The 27,346-nt window shown below is 44.0% G+C and overlaps 1 protein-coding gene across 8 annotated transcripts in view; it reads left to right on the top strand.

Moving 5' to 3' along the window:
- Positions 1-27,346, top strand: part of vib (phosphatidylinositol transfer protein vib) — a 126,608-nt gene that overhangs the window by 61,339 nt on the left and 37,923 nt on the right. For 4 of the 8 annotated variants that reach the window (XM_075891032.1, XM_075891033.1, XM_075891035.1 and 1 more), the window contains one exon: positions 21,225-21,734. The exons of the other annotated variants lie outside the window; for them this stretch is intronic. In XM_075891032.1, the coding sequence (XP_075747147.1) occupies positions 21,225-21,734 (510 nt within the window). The remainder of the gene's footprint in view (positions 1-21,224; positions 21,735-27,346) is intronic. 8 annotated transcript variants of the gene reach the window in all.

The following is a 27,346-nucleotide window of genomic DNA, read 5'->3' as shown; positions in this document are numbered from 1 at the left end:
CAGAAAATGAAAGTAATGTACAACAACCTCGGAAAAGAGCAGCACTTTAAGATAGGTTATAGTGCACTCAAGTTGTGAACGACTATGTCTACTTAGGGCAGGTAATAACCGCGGAGCCGAACCACGAGATTGAAGTAACTAGAAGAATAAGATTGTGGTGGAGCACATTTGGCAGGCAAGCACTTTCAAATTACGACAGGTAGATTGCCACTATCCCTCAAGAGAAAGGTATATAACAGCTGTATCTTGCCAGTACATGGCTACGGAGCAGAAACCTGGAGTCTTACAAAGGGGGTTCAGCTTAAATTGAGGACGACGCAGCGAGCAATGGAAAGAAAAATGGTCGGTGTAACCATAAGAGACAAGAAGAGAGCAGAGTGGATTAGGGAACAAACGGGGGTTAAGGATATCATAGTTGAAATCAAGAAGAAAAAATGGACAATGGGCCGGGCATGTAGCGCGTAGACAGGATAACCGCTGGTCATTAAGGGTAACTGACTGGATTCCCAGAGAAGGCAAGCGAGTTCGGAAGGTTACGTGGGCAGATGAGATTAAGAAGTTTGTGATTATAAATTGGCAGCAGCAAGCACAGGACCGGGTTAACTGGTTAACTTTGTCCTGCAGTGGACGTAGTCAGGCTGATGATGATGATCATGAATTTTAACGCGTGTTTCCTTTCTGATTCTTCCAAACATTAAACAACCAACTTGCTTACTCTCTCATTCGGAGGTTTCATTTTGGCCAGATATTATACATATTTTTTCATATTCACTGCACGTGCTCAGACCATTCTGAGCACTTGTGATACCTTTATTTACTTATTTTTAGAAGCGCCTCATTTTTTTTCTATTGCTCAAGGGTCTGTTTCCAGGGCAGTTTTCCAAGCAGATGTAAGGGTCATGAAATTTGCTCCAAATCATCATGGAAAACCTTGAAAAGTCGGGGAATTCTGAAAAAGCAAGTTGGTAGACATCCTGGTAAATACCCTGGCGATGACGATCATTATACCGCTGGGAGTCGATGCATTGCTGGTTATGAATTTGTTCAAGTGCGAGCTGTGTCCGCAAGTCGGATGAATTCGTTCGTTTCGATATAATGTCGCACCTGTGGGGTAGGAGCAAGACATCCAGCATTGTGGCTGCCTCTCTGCCGGTGTGAACCCTGGTAGTTTCTTGAGCAGGAGTGTCGTAGGCGAATGTGATGTATGGAAAAATGTCATCCAAGTTTTTGTGGGCTCGATTAACGTACATGGAAAGCAAGTCAGTGACCGTCTTATTTAGTCTCTCAGTGAGGCCGTTGCTTTGTGGGTGGTATGTAATTGTTTTCCTTTGTGCAGTTCCATTTAGCTGCAGGACATCCTCCATCATCTAGAGGGTAAAAGCGGTTCTGCGGTCAGTTATGACTGCTGGGCTCCGTGGCGGAGAATGTTTTTTATGAAGTGGGCAATCTCACTGGCGGTGCCTCGTGGTAATGCTTTGGTTTCACAGTACCGTGTCGTGTAATCAGTGGTGACGACGATCCAGTGGTTGCCATTGTGAGAGTTTGGGAAAAGTCTAAGCAGGTCCATACAAATCTGTTGGAATGATTGTGCTGGTGGGACAATGGGCCTTAAAAAATCGGTTGGGTGCTGAAGTGGTTCTTTACGGCGCTAGCATTTGCGACATGTCTTGACATAATGCTTCACGTCCTGTGTCAGTTTGGGCTAGGAGTAGTGCTAGCGAATCAGAGTTGAAGTGTGTGTAAATCCTAAGTGGCTGTACGAAAACTCGTCATGACAGGCAGTTAAAATATCTGCACGTAGCAAGGATGGAACGACGAGTGGTCCCACATTGGTTGAATTTCTTCCTATAAAGAACATTGCTGCGCACACAGAGGATGATGAACGCTCGTGGAGGACACGAATTGCCACTTTCAAGATATTCGATGCATTGTCGAAGCTCGGCATCAGCCCTCTGTTTTTGCGCCAAGTCAGATTAATTGATCGCGGTAAGGAAGCGACCATCAGTGTTGTTGTCAGTTGACGTCATTGTAAGTGGAGCGCTTGAAAGACAATCCGCATCCGTGTGCTGCCGGTCAGAATTGTAAATGACTGTTACGTTGAATTCTTGAAGATGTGAATTCCACCTGGCCAGACGTCCTGAAGGGTCCTTGAAATTTGCAAGCGGGCAGAAGGCATGATGATCTTTAACAACTTTGAACGGGTGGCCGTAGAGGTATGGTTGGAACTTTGCTATTGGCCAGACAAAAGCTAGACATTTCTTCTCCGTGGCCTAGTGATTCACCTCCGCAGAAGCTAATATCCCGCTAGCATAAGCAATAGTGCGTTCGATGCCCTCTTGCCATTGAAAGAGGAAGCGCGGAGGCCGATGTTACTTGCGTCAGTGTGTAGAGTTATCAAAATCCGAATAAAGGCAAAGTTTGGAGATGCTGCTAAAGATTGGAGAAAGCGGCTCTTTGCTGGGAGCCCCACACAAAAGAACATCTTTCGGCAAACTGGTCAGTGGCATGGCTATGCTTGAGAAATTTTGCACGAGACACCTGTAGTAGGCGCAGAGGCCCAGAAATCGACGCACATCACGTTTGTTAGAAGGTGGCAGAAATGCAGCAACAGCCAATGTCTTTTCTAGATCTGGTGGAATATCATCATGGCTGACAAAGTGGCCGAGGAACTTTAGTTCGTTGCAACCAAAGTGGCACTTCTCTGGTTTTAATGATAGGCCTGCCACACGAATCCCATGAAAGACAGACGAAAGTCGCTCAAAATTCTGTTCAGAGTTTCCTGAAAATACGATGGCGTCCAAATAAACAAGACGTGGTTCCCACTTAAGGCCTGACATCATCCTTTGTAATATCGCAAGGGCAGAACACAGACCAAATGGCAGCACTTAGAATTCATACAGGCCATCAGGGGTTAAGAACGCTGTTTTTTCGCAGTCGTGCTCATCGACTTCGGTCTGCCAATAGCCGCTACGTAATTTAATTGAGAAGAAATAGTGGGCATGTCGTAGGCGGTCTAGTGAGTCAACACGTGGAAGAGGGTAGACATCTTTATTACTCACTTTGTTAAGTTTCCGGTATTCCACGCAAAACCTTAGTGTTGTGCTTTTTTACGAGCACGAGAGAAGATGCCCATGGACTGATCGAGAGTTGGTCACCGTGGGATCAAGTTTTACGGCAGCGGGCCCCGTCGCGGTGGTCTAGCGGCTAAGGTATTCGGCTGCTGACCCGCAGGTCGTGTGATTGAATCCTGGCTTTGGCGGCTGCATTTTTGATGGAGGCGAAAATGCTGTAAGCCCATGTGCTCAGATTTGAGCACACGTTAAAGAACCCTCCACTACGGCGTCTCTCATAATCATATGGTGGTTTTAGGTCGAATTCACAGATTTTTGCGAAGCAGAAAAAGTTGCTCCATGGAGTGGATCTGCTAATAGATGCCACCAATACTTCTCTTTGATTTCTTTAAACCGAACCTTGCCTCAACCTATCTTTTCGGACATCGCTGACACCTTCCGAATGTAGGAGCAGACGCAGCTCAGTGGCTCCCTACGTTTTTTCGCTCGTTCATAACCTGTCGCTGCTGCAATGAATTTTCCTTCGAAGAAAAAATAGAAAACTTTAGTAATGGCCTTAGATATTACTAGTACTATAGCTCGTTCAATGGAAGTCACTATAGGGAGATATTTTTGTTTGAAATAGGTAACAAGAAATCCTTGACATAATTTGTCGAGAATCGTGTACACGATTTGCGACAACTTGAGTTTCCTCAAATCGCTCGTGTCATGTAGTTTATAGCCGCTTTAAACAACTAAGCAAGTGGCTCGATAAAACAATTGCTAGAGTTGTCCTTCCGTGTTTTACAATTAGCACAAGCAAACGAGAATTTCGAGCATATCTATACGTAGTTGTGGCATCCTGTGTACTACGCTGCAGTGAGTCACAGCACTGCAAAGACACCTCTAACACTGACGTCCACTAAAAACGGACACAATCAACACCAACGAAGTAATTAGTACTCGGCAAGATCTCCTCGCCGGAGTGCTCGGGCAGCGGTGGGAGCGTCGCTAGTGGCGCGGCGGTCACCAGAACCCGCGTGGCCGTAAAGTTGGCTTTCCCTGAAATGGACGCTTTTTGTGCACGTGAACGTGCTGGGCGAATGGGGGCGCGTGCGGCGAGTTCTGTCAATGGTGCAACTCTGCTACCTAACGTACCCGGGTTCCCAACGGTTGTCCCATTTGTTATTAGTGGCAACTTGCTCGTACTGGTCCAGCCAGTCTTCAACGTCTTCAAAAGCGTCGCCATGGAACGGTTTGGGGGTTCGAAAGGTGTTGAAAGGCCATGGAGCAGGCGGTGTAGGGGCCTGCGGAGTCTCGGTCGCCGTTGTTGCTCTTGCCATGTTCCTCGAGCGTTCATCAAGAGGGCCGAACTGAGGCGGCAAGCCTAATAGTTGCCGACTGTGTCAAAGGTCACCTGGGTCTTCAGAAGCTTCGCTACTTATTTCGGGATGTTCTACGTGTTGGTCGCAGTGTATAGGATGCTACCCAGCACCTCCACCACAAAGTCGCGTTTTAATGTAACAGAGACGTGTAACTTGAGGTTAGCCGAACGCGAGGTTGGTTTAATCTCTAAGAAAGCGAACTCATCTTCTTTCGCGAGCTAGTCTTTGTCTTTTCCTTAGCGGCACATACAATTCGCCAGCAATATAGAGGTTAGCCGAACACGAGGCTGGTTCAATCTCTGGGAAAGCGAACTCGTCTTCTTTCGCGAGCTAGTCTTTGTCTTTTCCTTAGCGGCACATACAATTCGCCAGCAATGATACCGCGTAATACACGCTTGTGGCAATATTATTGTAAACACGATAATACCATGAACTATAGGCTTAAGCTGCTGGCATCAACGATGCAAGTGGGAGGGTGATTCTGTTTGTGCCAGTTTGCTTAGAGTGGATACAGGCTTAAGTTGCTGGCATCAACGATGGAAGTGGGAGGGTGATTCTGTTTGTGCCAGTCTTGCTTAGAGTGGATAATGGGGCGTCTCGGTATTGCATGATCCAAAGTAAAAGGTGCAAGAACGATGCCAACGTCTTCTCACTTACTACCTCTGATCCGTAGTCTTTGTTGTGTTACTGCTAGTATTAGTTCGACAGAGTGGCACACCTTGTTTTTAATTATGTTCTTAACATGACACATTAGCACGATAGCTACCATAATGATACAATGCTCAGCTGCAGATTCAACCAAGAGTTCTGACATTGGCCGTTGCATTTCATTGGCGGTGGAATGCCAGAGGCTAATGTTCTGCGTTAATGTTGGTGCACGTTCAAGAACCCTCATCTGGTCGAAATTATCTGGGGCACTCTGTTACCGTGTCTTTATGGTGAGTTGCTTTCGGACACAAACCAACCAATCATTATACATTGATTTATTTATTTATGTACATAACAGGTTTCATTTGGAACATTATGTGATGGGGGGCCATACATCATGATTTAATCGGCACAGATCGCGAGTTAGGGAATACAGAAGCAGGCAAGTTGTGTGGATAAATATTGAATACAAATCTTTCAATACACTAAAAAATAGTAATAGTAATAGTGGTGAAGACGAGAGACGAAATGTGCTATGAAAAACACTTGACTCCATCATACAAATTAAACAAGAGCGAGCCAAAAGTCGAGGCTATGCAGAAAAAAAGAACACAAACAATGAAAAAGCTACAAAAACATATGTAGTTTCTTTACCATTTCAGGGTCATACCAACAGCTTTATATGGAAGATTGTTCCAATATTCTATGGCAGGAGAATGCCAATGAATTGAAAGTCTTTGACACAACAGGTGTTCCAAGCTTCGATGAATCACCAGTGTGATGAATCACACTAGCAGGAATTGCATTCTAGATATTGAGGAAGACAGACAGATGGAGGCTATAACATTTTCAGGCACTGGAAAAACTCTTATGTGAACAGAGCAAGTCTTTGACAGAACAGGTGTTCCAAGCTTCGATGAATCACCAGTGTGATGAATTGCACTAGCAGGAATTGCATTCTAGATATTGAGGAAGACAGACAGATGGAGGCTATAACATTTTCAGGCACTGGAAAAACTCTTATGTGAACAGAGCAAGTCTTTGACAGAACAGGTGTTCCAAGCTTCGATGAATCACCAGTGTGATGAATCGCACTAGCAGGAATTTCATTCTAGATATTGAGGAAGATAGACAGACGGAGGCTATAACATTTTCAGGCACTGGAAAAACTGTCATGTGAACAGAGCAGACTGTAGTTTAACTTCCTGATACTTTGCTGCCCTGCAGAATCTCATTCATGCGATACTAGTTGTTACTAGTTGTTAAGGAAATACAAAATTTTGAGGGACGATACGCACAACAGCGGAACACTTACAATGGCGAGTACAACAATACTACATTGGTGCTCTTCCCATACACGAGAAGACGAGAAAAAAATAATAACCACGTACTACGCATGAAATACAATATAATGTACAAAAGAGTACAATGCACCACTGCAAAACACGTTTTTCGTTATCGCAACAAGAACAACAGCAAAATATAACTATACTGGCTCTGTAACCTGCTCCACAAAAAAACGAAATTCATCACTATTTGTAATATTAACAGCTTCACTTGGTAGCGCGTTCCAAGTGTTGACAGCGCGAGAGAAAAAGGAATATTTAAACACATTGCTGTGGGCACTGAAGGGACGTATACATTCATCATGGTTCGTCCTACTAGAACGGCGGCCAGGCGGATGAATATAGTCGTCTTTACAGATTTTAAGGTGACCGTGAAAAAGGAAATAAAAAAAACTTCATGGAAGCAACATGACGCCGGCAAGACAGAGTTGCTAGGTGCGCTTGATGGCACATGTCCGTTGCACTGTCGCGCCAAGAGTATTTTGAGTATATAAACCTCGGGGCCCTGATCTGCAATTTTTCAAGTTTTTCGCGAAGGTAATTTTGATGAGGGTCCCACACTATACTTCTGTATTGTAAAATGGGCCTGACGAGGGTTTTGTAGGCGGTTAGTTTCACTGCTGAAGGTGCTTTGCTCAATTTTCTACGCAGAAATCCGAGTTGTTTAAGTGCCTTGGCACATGTATTGGTAATGTGCTGTTCCCATTTTAAGTCTTGCAAGAATGTGATGCCCAGATATTTTACTTTGTCAACTTTGCTAATATTGGAACCATTAAGTTTGCACAAATAACAAAGGTCATTTTTTCTTGGTAAGGCTTATGAACGCGGTTTTAGACGCATATATTTCCATTCCCCACATCTTGCACCATTGGGAAATGTTTTGTAAAGAAGAATTGAGTTTTAATTGGTCATCAATACCGCGTATTGTAGTGTAAATGATGCAGTCATCTGCGAATAGTTGCAATGTTACACCTGGTTCTGCAAAAGAAAAGATGTCATTAACGTAAACAAGAAATAATGTTGGCCCCAAAACAGACCCTTGGGGTACACCGGACAAGTTGTTTAAAGTTACATACTGGGAGCGATTGGTTAAGTAGGCCGACATCCATGCAATTACTTTGCTATTTATTCCAAGGGATTCAAGCTTGGCTATTAATTTGGAATAAGGCACATGGTCGAAGGCTTTTGCAAAGTCTATGAATATTGCGTCAGCCTGAAGTTTGGAGTCAATTATGCTAGCGAAGTCATGCGCTATTTCTGCAAGTTGCGTTACCGTGGAGAGACCCCTACGGAATCCGTGTTGCTTCGGGTACAGCATATTGTTATTCTACACAATTTATAATGGCTTTGTTGAGGATGTGCTCCATTAATTTACAACAGCAGGCCATCAGCGATATGGGTCGATGCGTGTCCACCAGAAATCTGTTACCACTTTTATGGATCGGAATTATTCTTGCGCGTAGCCAGTCTCTCGGAAGTACGCCAGTTTTAAGTGAAAGCATAAATATTTTAAACAAAAAAGGAGCAAGCTGTTCTACACAACGCCTGCATTTCTTGGTAATCAATAATACTTTCATCGGCCGCTCTGGAATGATCTTTAATAAATAGATGTGAATATTCATTGTCACTTTTTGCGGGGCTGAGATTGGGAAATTCAATTAAAATCATTTTATGGTCGGAGATTCCATCTTGCACCATAACTTGAGCATTTATTGAGCTAGAAATTAAAGCAAGATCTACGATGTTGGAAGCAAGTCCTTGAATGCGTGTCGCTTGCGTTACGCATTGAGAAAATGAGAAACTTGGCATAGTATCCAGAAGTTTCTCGCAGCTCTTTGCCTCTCTATTGCTGGCTGTTAGGTTTTCCCAGTCTATTCTTGCCAAGTTGAAGTCGCGAACAAGTACTAGCTTTGTCCAATCGAGCATTTTCGCGAGGAGATAGTTGTGCAGTTCTGTAAGATAAGATTCGCGTGCCCCAGGTCGTCTGTTCTCCACCTGTTAGTAGAGGTGTGGTTTGAAATGTTACAGTGCACCACAGACTCTCGTGGTTCAGTATACCATGTTCTTGCTGGAACGCTAAACCGTCTTTTATATCGATAGCCACTCCACCTCCGCGGCGGTCACGGTCCTTGCGAAGTAGGCTATAGCCTTCAGAAATTGTTTTTGAATTATGAATACTGGGATGAAGCCACGTCTCGGTAATCACCAAAATATCAGATTCAAAAGCCAGCAAAACCTCCTCTAGTTTGTCCGTTTTGTTCACTATACTTCTGGCATTGAAACACAACAACGAAAACGACGACGTGTTTGCTTGGCTTCATGTACTTAAACTAATGCCTTCGCGACCAGCAGTTTGGGAATGCGCCGGCTGCAGAGGTATCCTCTTTCCCACATGCCTATCCCAAACATAGTGTGTCATTTATTTTCAGCTTATCGAAAAGAAGCACAACCTTATCGCCGCTGTCTCGGTTAGATTTTGAGGCCTCCCATAATTTCCTGCGAGTTTCAAGGATTGCAAGTGAAAAATCCTTGGAAACTGATATGTTCATACCTTTCAACTTTGAACAGTTGAGCAGTATTGCCATCTTTTCAGCAAAGTCATAAAACCACAGTATGATGGGACAATCCCGATCAGTTTTTTTTTTTTTTTGCCAACACGATGAACGCGCTCCACAGTCTTCACTTTAACTTTCTTTAGATGGCTGAAGATTTCATTTTCGACATATTTCCTCAAAGATTTTGACATATTTCCTCATATTTCCTCAAAGGGCCTTCATTGTCATTTTCTGGTATGCCGTATATCATTTTATTGTTACGGCGGCTTCTGTTTTCTAAGTCATCCATTTTACTGCACAATTGTGCGACTTGCTTTTGGACCACATTAACAGTTGCTTCATTCACACTTTTCAACTTTTTTCTTACAGTCGTTGAGCGATGCCAGTGTATTCTCAATGAGAGACGAGCGCTTGTGAACGCCCTGCATTCCGATTTGAAGTTCAGTTTGGGAAGCCTTAATTTCTGTGACGGTATCTAAAATCTTCTGCAAAACATGAGAATCGGAACCAGCCTCTACGTCATAATTAGGACCTGGGTTTTCCTCTACGTCACCGCTCGGAATTAGCAGTAACTTGACTATACGAGACTCATAGTAACTTGACAGTACAAGACGCATCCATACAACATGACCACAAACAGCTGGGGCTCGGCAACACCACAAGGCATGCACAACTAGTTCTGGAACACTTCGTGAAATGATTTTTTTCACCAACCTGTGCATAGAAGAGCACGAAATTTAGCATCCTGTGCCTGGCGGTGCCACTAGCCCACTGAAGCCTGGACGTAGGCGTTGCCCCATTTTATGCCGTTCCTCGTAGGTCGCTGGGGTTGCTGGGTTACCGAAACTTCTATCAAGATGGGCCACGTGACACGACACCGAGTCAAACCGGGGAAGCGATATGGCTGTAGCAGGGGCCAGGCCAACTTGATACGGTGCTGCCGATGTCGCATATGCAATGTGTCCCAAAGGCGCCGAAAACGAGGCATCGCCGCGCAAATCCAGTCCCAGGAACACCTGTGCATAGAAGAGCAGAAAATTTAGCATCGTGCGCCTGGGGGTGCCACCGAGCCCACTCGGTGGTACCGCCAGGCGTGAAAACACCCGGATAACTCGGTGGCACCACGAGGCGTGAAAACACCCGAATAACAGAAGTGCAAAAGCATTGCAAATCCACTACATGCATTCATCGCACTTTAGTTGTCATTGTACTCGTTAAAAAACCATGAGCCGCTCAATTTCAGAATGGAAGCTTTTTTACAGTTGTACTTGTGCATAATAATAAAGTAGCTCACTGAGGCACATTAAAGTAGCATGCTGAGGGTGGCTTTGTTTCATAATGTAAACACTAGGCGAAAAGCGGTTGCGGGTTTGGGATAGTAGCAGCAAAAGCTGGATGGGTATACAGGCAGCGTCACAGCAACAAGCAACCAGGCATCTCTAGCTCGTGCCTCATGCCCGTGTGTCGATGGCAATGAAGCGGTGGGCATTCCTCTTCACTACAATTCGTTCGCCGTTGGAAAAGGAGCCATTCTAGGGACTCACGGAGAAGATGGTACGAGCGGATCGTAATATGGTTTCAATCGCTGTATGTGAACGGTTTCACCACCACGAAAACGCTGGTTTGTCGATGGCTTATGGGTGATGTAACTGGTTCGACGATGTCGTTGACAGGCGAAGTCTGAACGACAACATGGTAGGGTCCCTGATATTTTGAAACAAGCTTTGAGGAGGGATTTCTGGAACCCAAAGCCACACAAGGGTGTCGCCCACAAATTTAGGGTGTGGGTAGTTTTTGCCATGCTGAGACTTTTGTCTGCATTGGTGGACGCTCGTGAAAGACGGGGGGAGTTTACGGCATTCCTCAGCGCGGCGGGCAACTTCAAAGATGGGCATAGACTCGGATGGATCGGGGCCCCGCGGGGATGTTCTCGCGGCCATGTAAGAGGAAAAAATGGCGAAAAGCCTGTAGTCTTCTGTGGAGCATGGCTGTATGCAATGTCAGGAAAGGCAGAATGTGGTCCTAATCAAATTGGTCTGAAGCATCATCCTTGAGAGATCGTGTCACCAAGGGTGCGGTTGAATCTTTCAGGCAAGCTATTCGTTTGGGAATGATAGGCGATGGTAGTCCAGTGACGGGGTGCGTACAGGTCTTTGAAAACCTTGCAAACCCTTGAATTTGAAAAACACATTTTCGAGGCCCTTGAAAGTCCTGGAATTTTTTTCACATCCTTGAAAATCCTTGAATTTCCTGAGCACTCCCAATTGACATTGCGGCCTCCTTTATGTGGTAGATCGGCATACCTGCCAAGTCTCCCAGATTCGGACCAGTTCTTCCGTTTCTACAGTTGTCAGGAAAATCTTCTGGATATTAAAACTTCTGTGCTTGATCTGGCTACCTTGACAAAAATGCAGCCCTATTCAATCCAGGCTTTCTGTGAAGCCATCGCATTTTATTGTGAACGAGTGTAGGAAGCATTCATCTAAACGTACAGTTGAATCTCAATGATGCGAAACCGGCAGATATACGAACTCGTGAAATTTCTCAGCCAAGTTTCACTATGTCCATTGGGCCAAAATTCAGATGTTCCGAGCTCTCCTCCTCATCGTTGCGGGTCGTATGAACTTAAGTGCCGAAACCATGGAACAAAGGCCGAGAGCAGCATGCGCGAAGCTTCCCAAGGACACGTGCGGCCAGCGCTTGCACTGTCAGAACTGCCGTTATCATTTGCCAGGACTGCTGTAGTTCAAACAGTGGTCGTTCTTGACACGATCATGTGTGGTGACATGAAAGAACTGCGAAATTGCGCGTGCCTCCAACGCTCGACCAGTTATAGTGACGTGTTCCACAAACGCTGCAGACAAAATCGCGGCAGATCGAAAACAACATGGTTTTGAAGGTACGTGCGCAGCCAGTGCACATGGATAGAAAACAAAACTACCGGTTTCCGCAATTACCGTGTGCGAAGCCTCTCGGAGACCACAGTGTGCACGAATCTTCAGAGGTCGGCTCGTCACACACTTTCATATTGTGCCATGTTGCGAGTTCGTAGGCTCGTACCCTTCATGATTAGGCGGTTAGCTCTGGCAAAAACACGATGGCACGTTAAATTCAATGCAATGAACGTGATAGCAAATAATTGTAATGTTATACAAAATCTGGCAGCTAACTCTTGTGGATCTGATCTCTTGGAACTTCTGCAAAACGCTGGTGTGGCCAAATATGGCCGCTCCTGGGAGAAGTTTTGTTTTCACTTAGTCTCTTCGCATTGAAAGCGAACTGGTACTCGCTGAGATAGCACGTGCTCCAGCTTTCGCAACCGCCCTTAAAATCAGTTTATTGTTATACTACTCTAGCGTTGCAGTTTTCTACCGCTAAATAATTTTGGGTTAGCTCTGCCTTTACTCCCCCTTTTGTTTAATTTGTATGTATATTTCCCGAATTTTTGTGCCACATGTGCATATAATGAAATTCTCCTTATAACGAATTTTTCTAGGAATTTATCAATTTTGTTATATTCAGGTTTAACTGTACTGAGTTCACACTTTCGCACTGCTGGTTCCACCTTCTCGTAGAATTGTTCTACTTCCTCAGCGTGGCTGTATGTATGCATATGTTTTTGTGTTGCTGTCTACATGTATCTTGTATTAAGTTTTATCTTCATGACTCTTCGGATGGAGGCGGAAATGTTGTAGGCCCGTGTGCTCAGATTTGGGTGCACGTTAAAGAACCCCAGGTGGTCTAAATTTCCGGAGCCTTCCACTACGGCGTCTCTCATAATCATATAGTGGTTTTGGGACGTTAAACCCCACATATCAATCAATATCTTCATGACTCCTGGTACCCTTTCAACAGAGCTTAGTGCCCAAGTCAATGCCTGCGATGAGGGCAGAGTTGACAGATAAAACACGGCCAGCATTTGTAGAGCAGGATTGGTACACATACCAAGAACGGCAGAGCATAGTTCCTACAAAGTACACTAGCAGGTGATAATGTCTGAGAGATGCAAAAAATGGTGCATGGGGAATAATTGGTAGTACACGAATTTGTCTAAGCTTCATTCTTTCGGCTTAGTTTGGCTTTGTGTCCCCTGCAGCTGTTTATTGCAAGACGAGGTTTAGCAAACAGTCAGCAGTTCCACTTGCCTTGACCTTTTAGGCCCAATACCTAAAGAAGTACTCACACGAAATTTCAGGGCCGAGATAGCTTGCGGGGTTAATTCTCTTGAACATTCATATATCATCTGCAAAATATCAATAGCGAATATAGCTTGGAAGGTATTTTGAATTAATTTTGAAGTTTGCGTGAGCGACCGACTCCACAGCGCTAGAGACACCCTCGGAGGGGACCCTGACGTGACCCCCTACTTCCCTTACATCAGCACGCTGCGGTCAACAAAACAAGTTATGATGACGTCATAGCCGCCATTTTTCTTTTGCCACGCTAGTTGCCGAAGACTATAGGTCCGTTCGATCTACCTGCATCAGTCAGAACTTGTCCACGGCTGTGCACGCGAAGTTCAGAAATTGTGCAGCGCGAGTTCAGCGGTGCAGGCACAACACGACACCCGAAACGAATGATGTGCCAACAAGGTGCAGGCCTTTTTTCTTTTCCCTTAATTTACACCGTTCAGCCAACACTGACCGATGGCGAATCGCACATGCGGACAGTTTATGAGGCGCAAACACCTTGGCAAAACACACCGCATTTGTAGAGGCGGGTACGGTGCCTAAGCCAGCTACGCCTAAGTGCTGCGTTGTCTGCTCAGCTTCGCGCGCCGCTGCACCAAGCCGGCACCGTCAGCGTAGGAGGGGTAGGAAAATCGTGAACCAGTGCTACACCTGCACCTTTCGAAACGAATGGCAGGGTTCAGAGGCTGTCAATGCAGCACCGCTGAAATGAATGGCAAGGCGCAGCACCTTGTGAACTGGTTCACGTGGTGCAGGCAAATCGAACGGACCTTATATTTCTCGCCAGCTGGTTGCGAGTGCGTGGCGGTGGCACATGCTTAGAAAGTTTTGTGTTGGGCGACATTCCAGTCCCGTTTCCTATTCGAAAGTAATTCTTGATGCGGACCGTGCGGAAGTGCGTCACAGTTCTGTGTGCTGACGTGGTCAAGAGCTGCACACACTAGGTGGCGACAGTTGCACTCAGTTTTTGGAACTCTTTCAATCCGAAACTGAAACTGATTGATAATGAGGGGCCTGTAATTAATTATGTGTCATATGCTACAGCAAACGATGTATTGTGTTATGACTAACAGGCCCCCAGCAACGCATTGAAGCAGAAAAACACGAGGCCAAAGTTTTTGTGCTAGTACCCCTTTAAAATCGAGTTAAAAAGTTCAGAACATCCCATTATTTTATTGGAAACAAATGCCAGAACATCATAAACAAAGAAGCTGGTGTTTTCGAGCTGCAAGCACGAAAATTAGGCAAATCAAAGTACTGCTCATCATTCTCATGATGGCTGAACGAAAGCAGTGCCAGAGTTCCCTCCAGTAAATATTGTAGGAAGCTTTATGCAGTAGTGTTCTGGGCACCCATGCTCATTATAGCTTCACTGTTACTGTTGTGTCAATCACTTTCAAATGCTACATTGCTTAGTTTTTCAAGATGCGATAAGTGAACGACGTGGGTGGCGACTTTGAAGGTGGTGGCAGCATCGAGTGCGACTGTGAAGGCTGAGGCGCGGGCAAATTGTATTTCTGAAAGGATAACATCAGTACTTGATAGATGAGAGCGAGCATGAAATTGTCATTGCAGAACATCCACTTCATGGCAGAGTTATTTGTATGATTAAAATGCGGCACTACAGTTACTGAAACAAAAGTAGTTTGGGAGGCTTTATAACCTGTCTTCCCTACCTTCTTTTGCCCCTGTTACTGTAACACGCTTTTTTAATCATGCAAAACCAGCTATGCGTCACTTTGCTGACAGTCATTTGTATTCTGGTTACAAGGACAATAAAGAGGAAAACCATTTTTTTGTTTGTACTGAAATAACGAAACGAAAAAAAAAACAGCGCGTAACACAGGACAGTGGCAGAGGCAGACGAAGCACTTCATCAGTCTCTTCACTGTCTTGTGTTACGTGCTGTTTTTTTTTTTTTTTTTCGCTTCATTGATCATGTACCAACCGGCCCAAATAAGTACTTTCGTACTGAAATAACCCTTTCACAATTCCAAAATCATCATGGTTGCTGTAAGAAAATAGGGAGAAAAATTCGGGTGACTAAGCTACCTTGAAAATTCTGAATGCCGTGACGACATAAATTCTGATGGTGTTTACCTAGGTCCATGCAGCTTGTGATAGGCAAAAATGAAGTACATTGGCTGCTGTTGAGACTTACCATTTAGGAAACTTCATCAAATGAATGTTGGCAAAATGCAACAAAAATAGTTTTGTTCCAGCCTTCAGAAAGGCTATAATCGTCACTTGTCAAAACGTAGCCTCGAGTGCACAACTCCTGCTTTTTGCACCGCAAGGTTTGATTTTCCCTGTCCTGCCGTTCTATGGATTACGCTCTAACGACCCTAGAACGGACACAGATATAACAAAATATCAGTTACAACAAAGTAAATTGAAGTCTTGCAATAGTGTTAGAAATTGTTACAATGAAGTTGGAGTGTAATATACTTCGAAATTCTTGACGTCATGTGTGTGCACTTCAGTGCAACATTTTGAAATGGTACTTTGACTTGGAGTGATTTTCTCCTCTAATATTGAACATGTGATAGTAAGATTTATGACATCACAGTTCTCAGAGAAGACTGTCAATCTAATACAATTCATTGTTCCTCTTTGGTGTCCCTTTTAAAAATGTAGGACAGGAATAAACACACTTGTGCCTGTTTATTCTTGTCCTGAATTCTTAAGCAGAAACCAAATAACCGTACTATGAATTCCTACCTGCTAGCCCAGAGCAGTGCCCTTCTGAGAAAGTAATCCAAGCTGCGGTTTGTGGGAACATTCATGCACGTAGATGGGGTGCTAATGGAGTATTGGGAGTGGTGGCTTTAATGGCTGCTTGTGAAGCTGATGGGCCACTCTTCAGATGTTCGCCATTTCACTGGGATATGATAATGAAGTCTATAAAGAATGGTATTAGTTTTACACAGAAATGCTTGACCTATCACTTTCATCACTTAGCATGCTGTATTTATGGGAGTCACTCTTTCCAGTACTTACACAGCAACCCTATGAGAGCTGTGAGCCAACAGATTGTGTATAGTGGCAACGGCAGTGGGTTTCAGGTCAGTGCGGACAGAGATGAGTCTTTCAACCAAAGGTGTTCATTCGCCTTGGTTACGCATGTATCAGTGACAAGAAATAACACAGCACATTCAGGTAATGAAAGAGCACCTCGGAGGTGCAGCATTCCACCCAGGCTGGAGGAAAGCAAGAAACGATTGAAAAGCACACGGCAAGGGAATGACAACTGCCGAGCTCGGCCTGCGCGGCTTTTGCTCTCTACTCCAGGGTGGTGCAGGGGTTGATGGCGGGAGTGGTTCTTACGGTTCGGTTGACATGTGACCGGTCAAACTTCCTAAGTTGGATTTAAATCGAGTGCTGTGATTGCAAAGCATATGTCATGAAATCATTAGGAAATTTCATCAGCAGAAAAATCTCCGCTTTGCTAGCAAGTACATGGGTTTTTGTATTTTACACATTGTGGGGATGTGCAGCAGGTTATATAGCTATTGCAGACTCTGCTGTGCTTGTTGCACCTAGATTGGTGTATTCTTCCGAGTTCTTTCCCCCAAAAAACTGCATGGCATCATTACGACTGTCTTCTTCCTGCCAAGTGAAAGTGCATGCTTGCATTTAAGAGGACTGAATGCTAGGTGAGTTGGTAATCCATAAACTAAAAAAAAAAAAACTGTGTGAAAAGGAGACAAGAACACAAAAGGCAAATGCACAAGTGCGGACTAGCAACCGAAAGTTTTTCGAAAACACAAGTATAAAAGTCAAGAAATGACATAAAAGATTAGAGCTTGGCAGTTAATCTCTCTAGTTGATGATATGCGTGTCTCCATACTTAGGGATATAAAAAGCCTCGGCAACTGCTCTTGCTGTCCTATCTTTGTTTCCATACGACACCTTTGTTTCGCAAGGTAAAGGGTGACACTTGCAATCTATGCAATGTAGGCACAAATTTGATGAAGGGTGGGCGTTCAGCAATGCTCTGTGATTTATTAGACGGTAATTTAAACACCTCCCAGTTGTGCAGAGTCTGGGCAGTGGTGGAGAGGAAAATTTAACGCAAAGAAAAAAATAGTGGAGTGAATGTGAGATTAATTGCCGGGATACATTAACTGAATGTCGAAAGCGTGCAGTATTTCTTGTCCCCTTGTCATGTGGCAAGTGGGGAGGTGTTTAAATAACCGTCATATGGATCACAGGGCATCACTGAAGGCCCTTTCTTTGTTAAATCTGTGCCTACATTGCAGAGATTGTATCACCTATTACTTAGCGAAACAACAGTGTTGTCCCTGCACAGAGATAGGAAAGGGAGAGAAGTTGCTAAGGGTTGTTTTATCCACAAGTATGACGACATGTGTGTCGCGAGGCCTTCAATCGCATTGCACCAACTAGAGATAGATTATGTTACCACCAACCTGTAATCTTTTATGTCATTTCTTGCTATATATATTTGCGTTTTCAGTTGCTTCTGCGTGTGCCTTCTATGTTCTTGTCTCTTTTTTGTGCAGTTTTTGTAATTATGCTTGAATTAAATGTCTTGCTGTCTACAAGTGGTGCTGGGATATTTAGTTAGCGTTCCTCATGCATGGCAAACTGTTTTGCATGATTGAGTGTGAGTCTGCTATGTCATGGCCATCTAACGAGTACGTTAAAGTCGATGCCTGTGCGAGTTGGTTCATACTTGGCAAGACACAGTGCAGAACTGCAACTGTTTTGTTACTTTAAGCTCAAGGCCCTTGTATCGCACTCATTGAAACAATGGCAAGAAAATTATATGAAATGAAGGGATGAAAAAGCCTCGCAACAAGTTGCAAAAAAAGGGCCAACCGTGGAAAAACAGCCTAGCATTTCTTAAATGAAGCCTAGAAACAAGCCAGAACTTGCATCAGCTCGCTAGGGACTAGAAGCCTTCAAAAGCGTTCCTGCTTCAAGCCTTGCATGGTTTAAGAGCCAGCTTCGCCAATGTTTTTTATCTTCTTATCTTAGTCTTGAGTAACTACCACGGCTTGTTTGGTTTTATCTCTTGGCAGTCTGATTTAGGATTCATATTTGCATTTGTGTGTCAGAATATACAGGGTGTTTTAAGAAATGGATCTAATATTGTTCAAAAATAAGCAAAAAAGGCTATTTGCTTGCTGTCTTGACAGTTGCTTTTTCTGCAGTAGCAGGCATCTTAAGAGTGTTGAATACATTAGGAACAGTGATTAGGAAAGTTAAATCAGCTTTAGTTAGTGGAGTTGGACAGGTAAGTCAAATGAAAGAATTAGTCTTTCATGCTTAGAACTGATTGGTGCTTTGGGGTTTTGGTGAAGCGGCCTCTAGTAATAGCTGTGAATTTATGAAGTTCTCTCCAATGCTGCGGCGAAACTGAAACGCGAAAGAGCACAACTGAAAGGAGAGAGCGTTGTTACATCGACCATCAACATACTTCATTGTGTGGGTGTCTGGGTTGCGCTCGCAAATACAGTACGCATTACGCAAATACATTAACGAAAGGGGGAAAACTTCACCCCTGTAACCACTGTTTTGAACAGTGACGTCATTGCAGTCAGCTTGTCGCGGTCATCGGTCCTTTAGTTTCCGTTTCACCGCTGAATTTAGAATTCCATTATTTTGTAGTTATTACTATAGGCCGCTTTTCCGAAATATCAAGGTGGCAATGGGTTCGTCGCATGAAGGACTTGAATTCTCTCATTTTACTTGTCTGCCAAACTCCACCAATTAAAAAGGTACTTTAACTTTCCCAATTTCTATTCCAAATGATGTCTTCAACCCTCGTAGGATGCCGGCCGCCACAAAAAATCGACTGTGAAAACAGCTAGCAAATAGCTTCTTTTGCCAATTTTTAAACAATATTGGAGAAATCTCTTGAAACACCCTGTATGTAGTTTGTATATCAAAAGTGTGCTTGAGGTCTAACTGCATTGTTATCATTACTTCTTAACCCTTTTTGGCAACCCCAAGTCATGGGGCTTTTTCATTACTTTTGTTGCCCTGATGCTAGCCATAAGGCCTTGTATTCGAAGCAACAAAGTGGTTGCAAGTTCAGCACTGTGTCTGTGCAACTGCCTGGATGCTGTTTTTTTTTTTTTTTTTTTTGCTCCTAAAATCTTTCATCACTATTATGGGTTCAGTGCAGTGTCCACCAATAGTCTAAATGGATCCTGTCTTTCTTTAGTAAACTTTCCAACTTTCAAGGTGTATTGCAGAGAAGAGGGGCACTAAAGTGATGTGCAATTGGGATTGCGGCAGCTTTCAAAGGAAAACAGTAGCATAGGAATAACATTATTGTAATAAATCGCATATTTATTAGTGGTTTCACAGTTGTCGCACAATATTGTCATGGCAGGTCAGAGCAGATTCTAATGTCATACTTGCTGCCTTCAGCTGGGAAAGCAAATAAGTCGTGCCAAGTGTCCCAGCCATTGCACTCAACGCTTTAAAAAATAGTGAGCAATCAGTTTTGTGATAAGTTTGCTTTCCTTCATTCAGCATTTCTATAATAAATCTTCCCTGTACATGACATAGGCAAATGAAACCGGGAGGTATGACAGAGGCGAACAAAAACTTTGGTAAAGTATCTGTCGGGCTGGATTTTAAATTGTAGGCAAAAAAATTGTAGGTTTCAGGGCATGCATTTCCGTTTGTAAAGTGTAGAACTGCAGTAGTGTATTGTTTGCATCTGCCACATGGAAAGATGTATTTTGGCCAAACTGGCTGGTGGGTTAACAGGCAGCTTTCAGAACACAAGCACACAAAAAACTGCATTGCTTGGAATGTGGTTGCTTGATGCTTTTCACTGAAACTGAGATACTTTACAATCGCAAAGATCAGCTCACCAGGGAAGAAGTAATCAAGGCCTTCCAGGTAGGTAGGGGTGATTGTATCAGTCGAGCATCAGTTGTTCTGAGTATTTGAGAAGTGTCTTCTTCAGAAGCTCACCGGAAATTGTTATAACTAGGAAGTCATGGTCACACATGGTACACTAGGCAAAGTAATGCAATCATTTATGCATATTGACCAAGTTTTTTCAAAATAAACTAGTTCTGATTGCAGCTGTTGCCATGTCCTTTTGTGCCTCGTCTCAGTGTGCCGCTTCACACTTAAACATGAACCATCGCCAACTCGCCCAACTTTCTTATTTACGGACCTTATATGTCTGCTGGTTGCTAGAAAAAGATCTTATTCATTTGCATCGGCATCCACTTCTTTGTCTTCCGATACTTTCTGGTGAAGCAATACTGTGATTGTGCACCCTTTTTGAGAATTTTGTTTAAGTTATTTGAACTTCTATAAACTGCATGGTGAGATAGTTGCAGGTAAATGTGTTGGTAAATTAGGGAGGTCTGCTAAAGGGAAAATCATGAACTTCATCAGCATCGTTAAGGAAAGTTGACAAAGGCATGAGCAGGAGAAAAAAAACACACCAATCTGTGCAGCTGTTGCATCTTTTCGTTTCACCAAAGACGTGTGTGGCACAGTGAAGAGATGCGGCGAATGCTGAAGCTAAAATTGCTTTATTATACTCTTCCAAATGAATTGTGCTTGCATATTTACTTGGACCAATCTGTATGTGATTGTGAGTCATTTCATGCATGTTTCTGTTTGCATGCCTTCCTCTTTGAAGCATGAAGCAACTCAGTCTTGGACCTCCATAGTTTGACACAGTTACTTGCAACTGTCCAGACATGCAAAGTTGTTGGGCTGTGCTTTTGGTGCTCCACAGAATTTCTTCAATATTGTCAATGTGAAGCACATAACTATATTGCTTCTCCACAAAGCACATTGTGGGACAGCATAGTGAATGCCAATGGATGGTTTCACCCGAGCCTGCCGGTCTCTGGCAACATAGTGCGTTCCCCGGAAAACCAACCCTGGAACCTTCCGGTTTAGCTTGTTTTTGCATGATTTTAGCCTTTGTTGCTGGCCGTGGCTGCTTGTGTTCCGATGTTTAATGCGGTTGAAATTATTCCGTGGGCACGTCGGCTGGCATCGGAACGGCGTCATGTCAAACCCATTCCTGTTCTTTGTACAGGTATTCCTGCCTGTGGTGTCTACGGCGGCCAGCGCATCGACTACGCAGACGAAGATAAATGCCATCACGCTCCCGTATCAGCAGCTTACCCATGACCAAGAACCGCACGTGCTGAATCTTTCTACACCGCATGATGGCGCCTCGACTGCATCGACTATGGCTATAAAAGGACGGCTGCAGCAACACCCGCGCAGTGGGCACGTCGGCTGGCATCGGAACGGCGTCATGTCAAACCCATTCCTGTTCTTTGTACAGGTATTCCTGCCTGTGGTGTCTACGGCGGCCAGCGCATCGACTACGCAGACGAAGATAAATGCCATCACGCTCCCGTATCAGCAGCTTACCCATGACCAAGAACCGCACGTGCTGAATCTTTCTACACCGCATGATGGCGCCTCGACTGCATCGACTATGGCTATAAAAGGACGGCTGCAGCAACACCCGCGCAGTGGGCACGTCGGCTGGCATCGGAACGGAGTCATGTCAAACCCATTCCTGTTCTTTGTACAGGTTGGTGTCGATTACTCCTCAGTTAAAACAAGCAATCGTTGTTTTATACAGCTGACGTGCCCAAGCTGTCTACATGCTTTTTTTGTGAATACATGGGATCTTGTACGGTCTTTGCTAATGTTGTGCGGAGACGTAGAGCTCAATCCCGGACCTAGTACCGCGGAACTTCTCAAACAATTACTTGATGGTCAGAAACTTATACAAGAAAGGCTAAACGCCATTGAATCCAAGCTGCAAAAAGTTGACAAAATCGAAAAAACTGTGCAGTGCCTTGAAAAAAGGCTTGTGGATTTAGAAGACCGAAGCAGACGCAACAACCTTGTGGTATTTGGTATTCCGGAAAGCGAGAATGAATCAACCGTTGTCCTAAGCGAGAAGGTCGTTACTGAGCTTTTTAAAGATACTTTGGGAGTAGAAGTACACTCAGTAGAAAGATTACACAGAATGGGGCGTCGCCAACCAAATAAACCTCGCCCTGTGATACTGAAATTGTTCGACCATCGTGAAAAAATAACCGTTCTACAAAACTGTTTTAAGCTAAAAGGAAAGCGCATGTCAGTGTCTGAAGACTTCTCCGCTGCCACTAGGCAAATAAGAAAACAGCTCTGGGATAGCACGGCTGACCTACGCAAATCGGGAAGGAAAGTCAGACTCGTGCACGATAAAATTAGAATTGATGATGAGCTATTTGAATGGGACGACGAACAAATGACTAGAGTATCAGTTTCAAAACGCCGATCTAGGGCAAGGCAAAAAGATGCGTGACCACACAGTCACACAGAAAGTTTTACTTGCCTAAACATTAATGCTCGCAGCATCGTAAATAAAACAACCGATTTGGAAAGCATAGTCATCGCGCACAATCCAGAAATTATAGTAATCACAGAAACATGGCTTAACAGCGACATTGGTGATTACGAAATTACACCCTCGGGTTACTGCATCCTTAGAAACGATAGAGATACGCGTGGTGGCGGAGTTGCGATTATATTCAAGGACTCGCTGGAGTTGTTGAGACTGCCCGACATCATAGGAATCGAATGTGTTGTCGTGAAGGTTATCTTGAAAGAATGTGCATTGATAATTGGCGGTTTCTATAGGCCCCCTAGTTCAGACATATCTTTCTACGAAAGGCTTAATAACTTTTTATTGCCTTATAGAAATCACTCCAGTAATCTAATGCTTGTTGGAGACTTTAACGTTCCCCACGTTGCCTGGGACAATGACTTTCCCTATGCGCTTTCAAATGAGGCTGAACATATTCTTGATCTTGTGTTGTTTCATGATTTAACACAACTTGTTCATGCACCTACTCGAGTCCAAGGTACCAAACAATCAGTCTTGGATCTATTCTTGGTCAACCACAGGGTATTACAGCGAAATCCAACTATCCGAATCTTAGAGGGTATATCGGACCACAAAATTGTATGCCTGGATATGCAATTAAGCTGTATCCACAAGGTGACAAAGCGAGAAACTTTTGTTCCTGTGTTTGCACGTGCAAGTGATGTTGACGTACTTGACGTACTAGACAGCTCTTTCGCACACTTTGTATCCCTCTACGAGTCGGATAAGCACTCGGTTAATCACCTGTGGAACTTTTTCAAAAACCTTGTGACAAAGTGCATTGACGAATTTGTACCACGTAAGCGTAAAATAATACGGAACACTAACCCCTGGATAACCAAAGAGATAGTACGCTTGGGACGAAGACTTAAAAAAGTAAAACAAAAACTGAAACGGCGCAACGAAGCGTCCACAAGCAACTTGGTTTGCGCACTGAGATTGCAGCTTAAAAACTGTATTGCTGACGCTAAAGCTCATTATCAAAACGTGCAACTAAAAAAGTTTATTTCTTCGTCCCCGGCGAAATTTTGGAGGTATCTGTCACCAAATAAAAAATCGGCACCTACTCTTGTCTTAGACGGCAATGCGGTGACTAACAGCTCAGAAACAGCGCGCATACTCAATGAATACTTCTGTTCAGTTTTCACTGATGATAATGGCACGGAACCTGAATTTCTTTTGTTTGGTGATTTGCCACCGATTGACAATATAGAAATAGATGAAGAGGGCGTATTTTCCCTTCTGCTCAAGTTAGATGATAAGAAATCTAGTGGGATCGACAACATACCTAATGCTTTTCTGGTGCGCTACGCAGAATGGTGTTCTAAGTACCTAAACCTAATCTTTCGGAAATCTCTTTCTCGAGCAGAACTTCCTCATGACTGGCGTTACGCCAAAATAACTCCCATACCAAAAAAGGCAAACCAGTACATACCTTCCGCGTACAGACCAATATCGTTGTTATGCGCATGTGTTAAAGTTCTGGAACACATAATATTCAAGCACCTTTCCGCGTTTATCGAAAGCAACAACATAATAGACAGTCGCCAGCATGGCTTCCGACGCGGCTTATCGACGGTTACGCAGCTACTCGAAATGGTACATGACCTTGCCTCTGGTCTGGACAAACAAAGCCAAATTGATATATTATTTCTAGACTTTGAGAAAGCGTTTGACCGCGTGTCACACCGTAAGCTTCTAATCAAATTCAAGGCGATTCTGAAAAATGACTCTTTATTAGCCTGGATCGAAGCATACTTGAGCTGCAGGTACCAGTGCGTCACAGTTGGTGGAACCAACTCGCCATCCGCGCCAGTTCAATCCGGCATACCTCAGGGATCCGTCCTGGGGCCTCTTTTCTTTTTGGTTTTTATAAATGACATTGTCCGCGATATACCAGTTAAGATAAGGCTTTTCGCAGATGACTGCGTGCTTTATCAAGAAGTGAATGATCCTAGCGACCAGCTTCTTTTAAACGATTCTTTATCTAAAATTCAAGACTGGTGTACGAAATGGCAAATGAACATAAACCCCAAAAAAACTGTTGCGATGACCATAACCCTCAAAAAAGATCCTTTAAAATTCCGATACAACCTAGGCAATCACTCCTTATCATTCGTTTCGCAATATACGTACCTTGGCCTTGTAATCACATCTGATTTAAGGTGGAACGATCACATAGCTTACATTGAAAAAAAGGCTTTGAGAAAACTAGGTTATTTACGAAGGACGCTAGCTAAAGCAACCCGCGAGACTAAGCTACTCGCATATAAAACGTACGTAATACCATTACTTGAATACGCGTCGCCTGTATGGGACCCCCACACACAAGCTAACATTGATAAACTTGAATCAATACAGCGAAAATCTGTACGGTTCGTGTTTAATGCCTACCGACACGACACATCTCCATCAGCTCTTTTGGAAAGCGCTAAGCTGAAAACTTTGCAATGGAGACGTTACCATGAAAGAATGAAGTTGTTCTACCTCATATATAATGACAAGCTAGCAATTCGGAAAACCAATTACATTAAACCAATTTTGCGCCGCGAAACGCGCTCCTCCCACCCTAAAAGAATTGATGAGCTTCTCTGTCATACTAACATATATCGGTACTCCTTTTTTCCCCGCGCAATCAACGAGTGGAACAAATTGCCACCAGAGGCTCTGGAAAGTGTCGATCTGAAATCATTTCTCCGTGCGTTACCTGCTCCATCTTTCTGATAGCTACACTCCCATTTCCTTTACAGTGCCTTTGTTCTTGTGCCCATTTTAGACAAAATATTTGCCTTACAATTTGCCACGCTTGTAACTAACATGCCCGGATGTACTTTTTGAATTGTTGCTGACTATTCTTGTACTTGAACTTTTTTTTTTTTTTTTTTTTTTTTTTCACACAGCAAAACCTGCTGAGCACTACTTTCGTGCAGTTTTCAGTATAGCCTTGTATGGCACGGCAATTGTGGACTGCATTTCCAGTTTCCTTTCTATGTGAATCAACGCGTTCCTTTTTTTTTGTACCACTGTATAATCTGTTCAATATTTTTTTGTACTTCCTGCATTTGTGTTCATTGTACCGCCCACCCCTGCCCAAAGTCTGGCATTCAGACTGGCAGTATTCTCCTAAATAAATAAATAAATAATTCCGATGAAGCGCTGACGATTTGGACACAGCTGTGATGCAGTCTACAAGCGTGAACTAATCTTATATGCTAGTCAGAACGTTCTGTTTTCTGACCAATGCCGATCGACAGAGTGCCTGCCCTGCAGCGATCGTGGGAGAAAACTGGATTCCCATTAAGAGTGCGTAGGTTTTTGTTCTGCCCACTTCATCAAAGGCGATGTAAAGCTCAGCGCAGACTAATGGCACAGAGGCGATACTCAAGCGTTAGACTAGTCGAAGGCCCCCAGTTATCGGGAACACATCGGTTGTTGTCGTCTCCCACCCGTGGCAGATTAGTGTACTGATGCCCGAAATGGGTAGCAAGATGTGAAAGCTAACACTGAAAATTCATCGCATAGTTGGAGCAATATTAATGATGTGTACTGTTTGAAACAACACGGGACCCAAAGTAACTGCGCTTAACATGAATTGTCCCACAGCGTATACGTTGTGGTGTCTACGTCTCATTGTCGTTGCATTTAATTTTTTTGAAAGCGACTCCGTCGAGTGGGCTCCCATCTGTGCGAGCAAATGACTTATCTCCCGTATTTATGACGCTGATGAACATTGCCCCATTCTAGCTAAGTTATATCCTTCGGTGTCAACATAGACTGTAGGTTAAGGTCTGTTCAACTTGAAAGTTTGATTCATGAATAGCTTACTCATGAGTAAACCATAATAATTCGAGTGACCCTACAGCCGCAGTTCATGCTATCACGTAATTAAATTAGTACATTTTGTAATTTATCAGTCGCACGAACACTTCCGATTGTCACTGATCACTTAGAGAAGTGTGCGGTGTGACACAGGCGCTGAAATAAGTATTTTATCCCATGGTTGTGTGCTTAGATGAAAACATAAGTTTGTGGTTCTACAGAAGTCAGGTTTTCAGTTCTAGTCGAAAAGCTGAATTGAACAACTTCACTGTGAATCGGACAACTCTTCTGCATGTTAGCGATGTGGGTGCGCTTTGAAGATACGGAGAGGGAAAAGACAGGTGTGCGCTGTCGATTCCCTGTCGGTGTCTTTAAAGCGCATTCACATTGTCGACATTGTTGTGGATCTCTGCGCTGTTCACCAGTTGTTGCGGATCTCAGCACTGTTTACCGGTTGTTGCATATCGGGGGTCTACCCGGTCTCTTGTGGTAGCGTGGTGTAACTTTGGGTTGAGGAAACGAACGCTGACAAGATGGATATACGAAAAACAAACAGGTTCATGGCATTATTTACACTTATTTACAGCATAGAGAGGTTGAGTTTCGCAAACCACGAGCGTGGTGGTTGAACTGTTACATGGTTCAGAGCGACGTCCAGCACTCTGCAGCGTCGTTTTAAACCCTGTTGGGCTCCTCCTCGATGATTGGAACGTCAATCACACACACAGACACTGCCCACAGGGCATAATTTAATAGCATATGGTCCGCCGAATAGTTATTGCCCCTCTTTACACAATGCTCTGGGGATAGGAGAAATGGGGTTCCTTCCCGGAACAATTCGGTGGTCGGGTTGCTTCTTCCGCTTTTCCCAGGAAGGGCAGCCAAGGAGTATATACTTGAATCGTGGAGACACGACCTATGCGGTCGGTCTGCTTCGCCGTCTCGCT

The sequence above is a fragment of the Rhipicephalus microplus genome, chromosome 3 (assembly GCF_043290135.1).
Source record: "Rhipicephalus microplus isolate Deutch F79 chromosome 3, USDA_Rmic, whole genome shotgun sequence".
Classification (NCBI taxonomy): Eukaryota; Metazoa; Arthropoda; class Arachnida; order Ixodida; family Ixodidae; genus Rhipicephalus; species Rhipicephalus microplus.
This window is presented reverse-complemented; position numbering and strand designations above follow the sequence as displayed.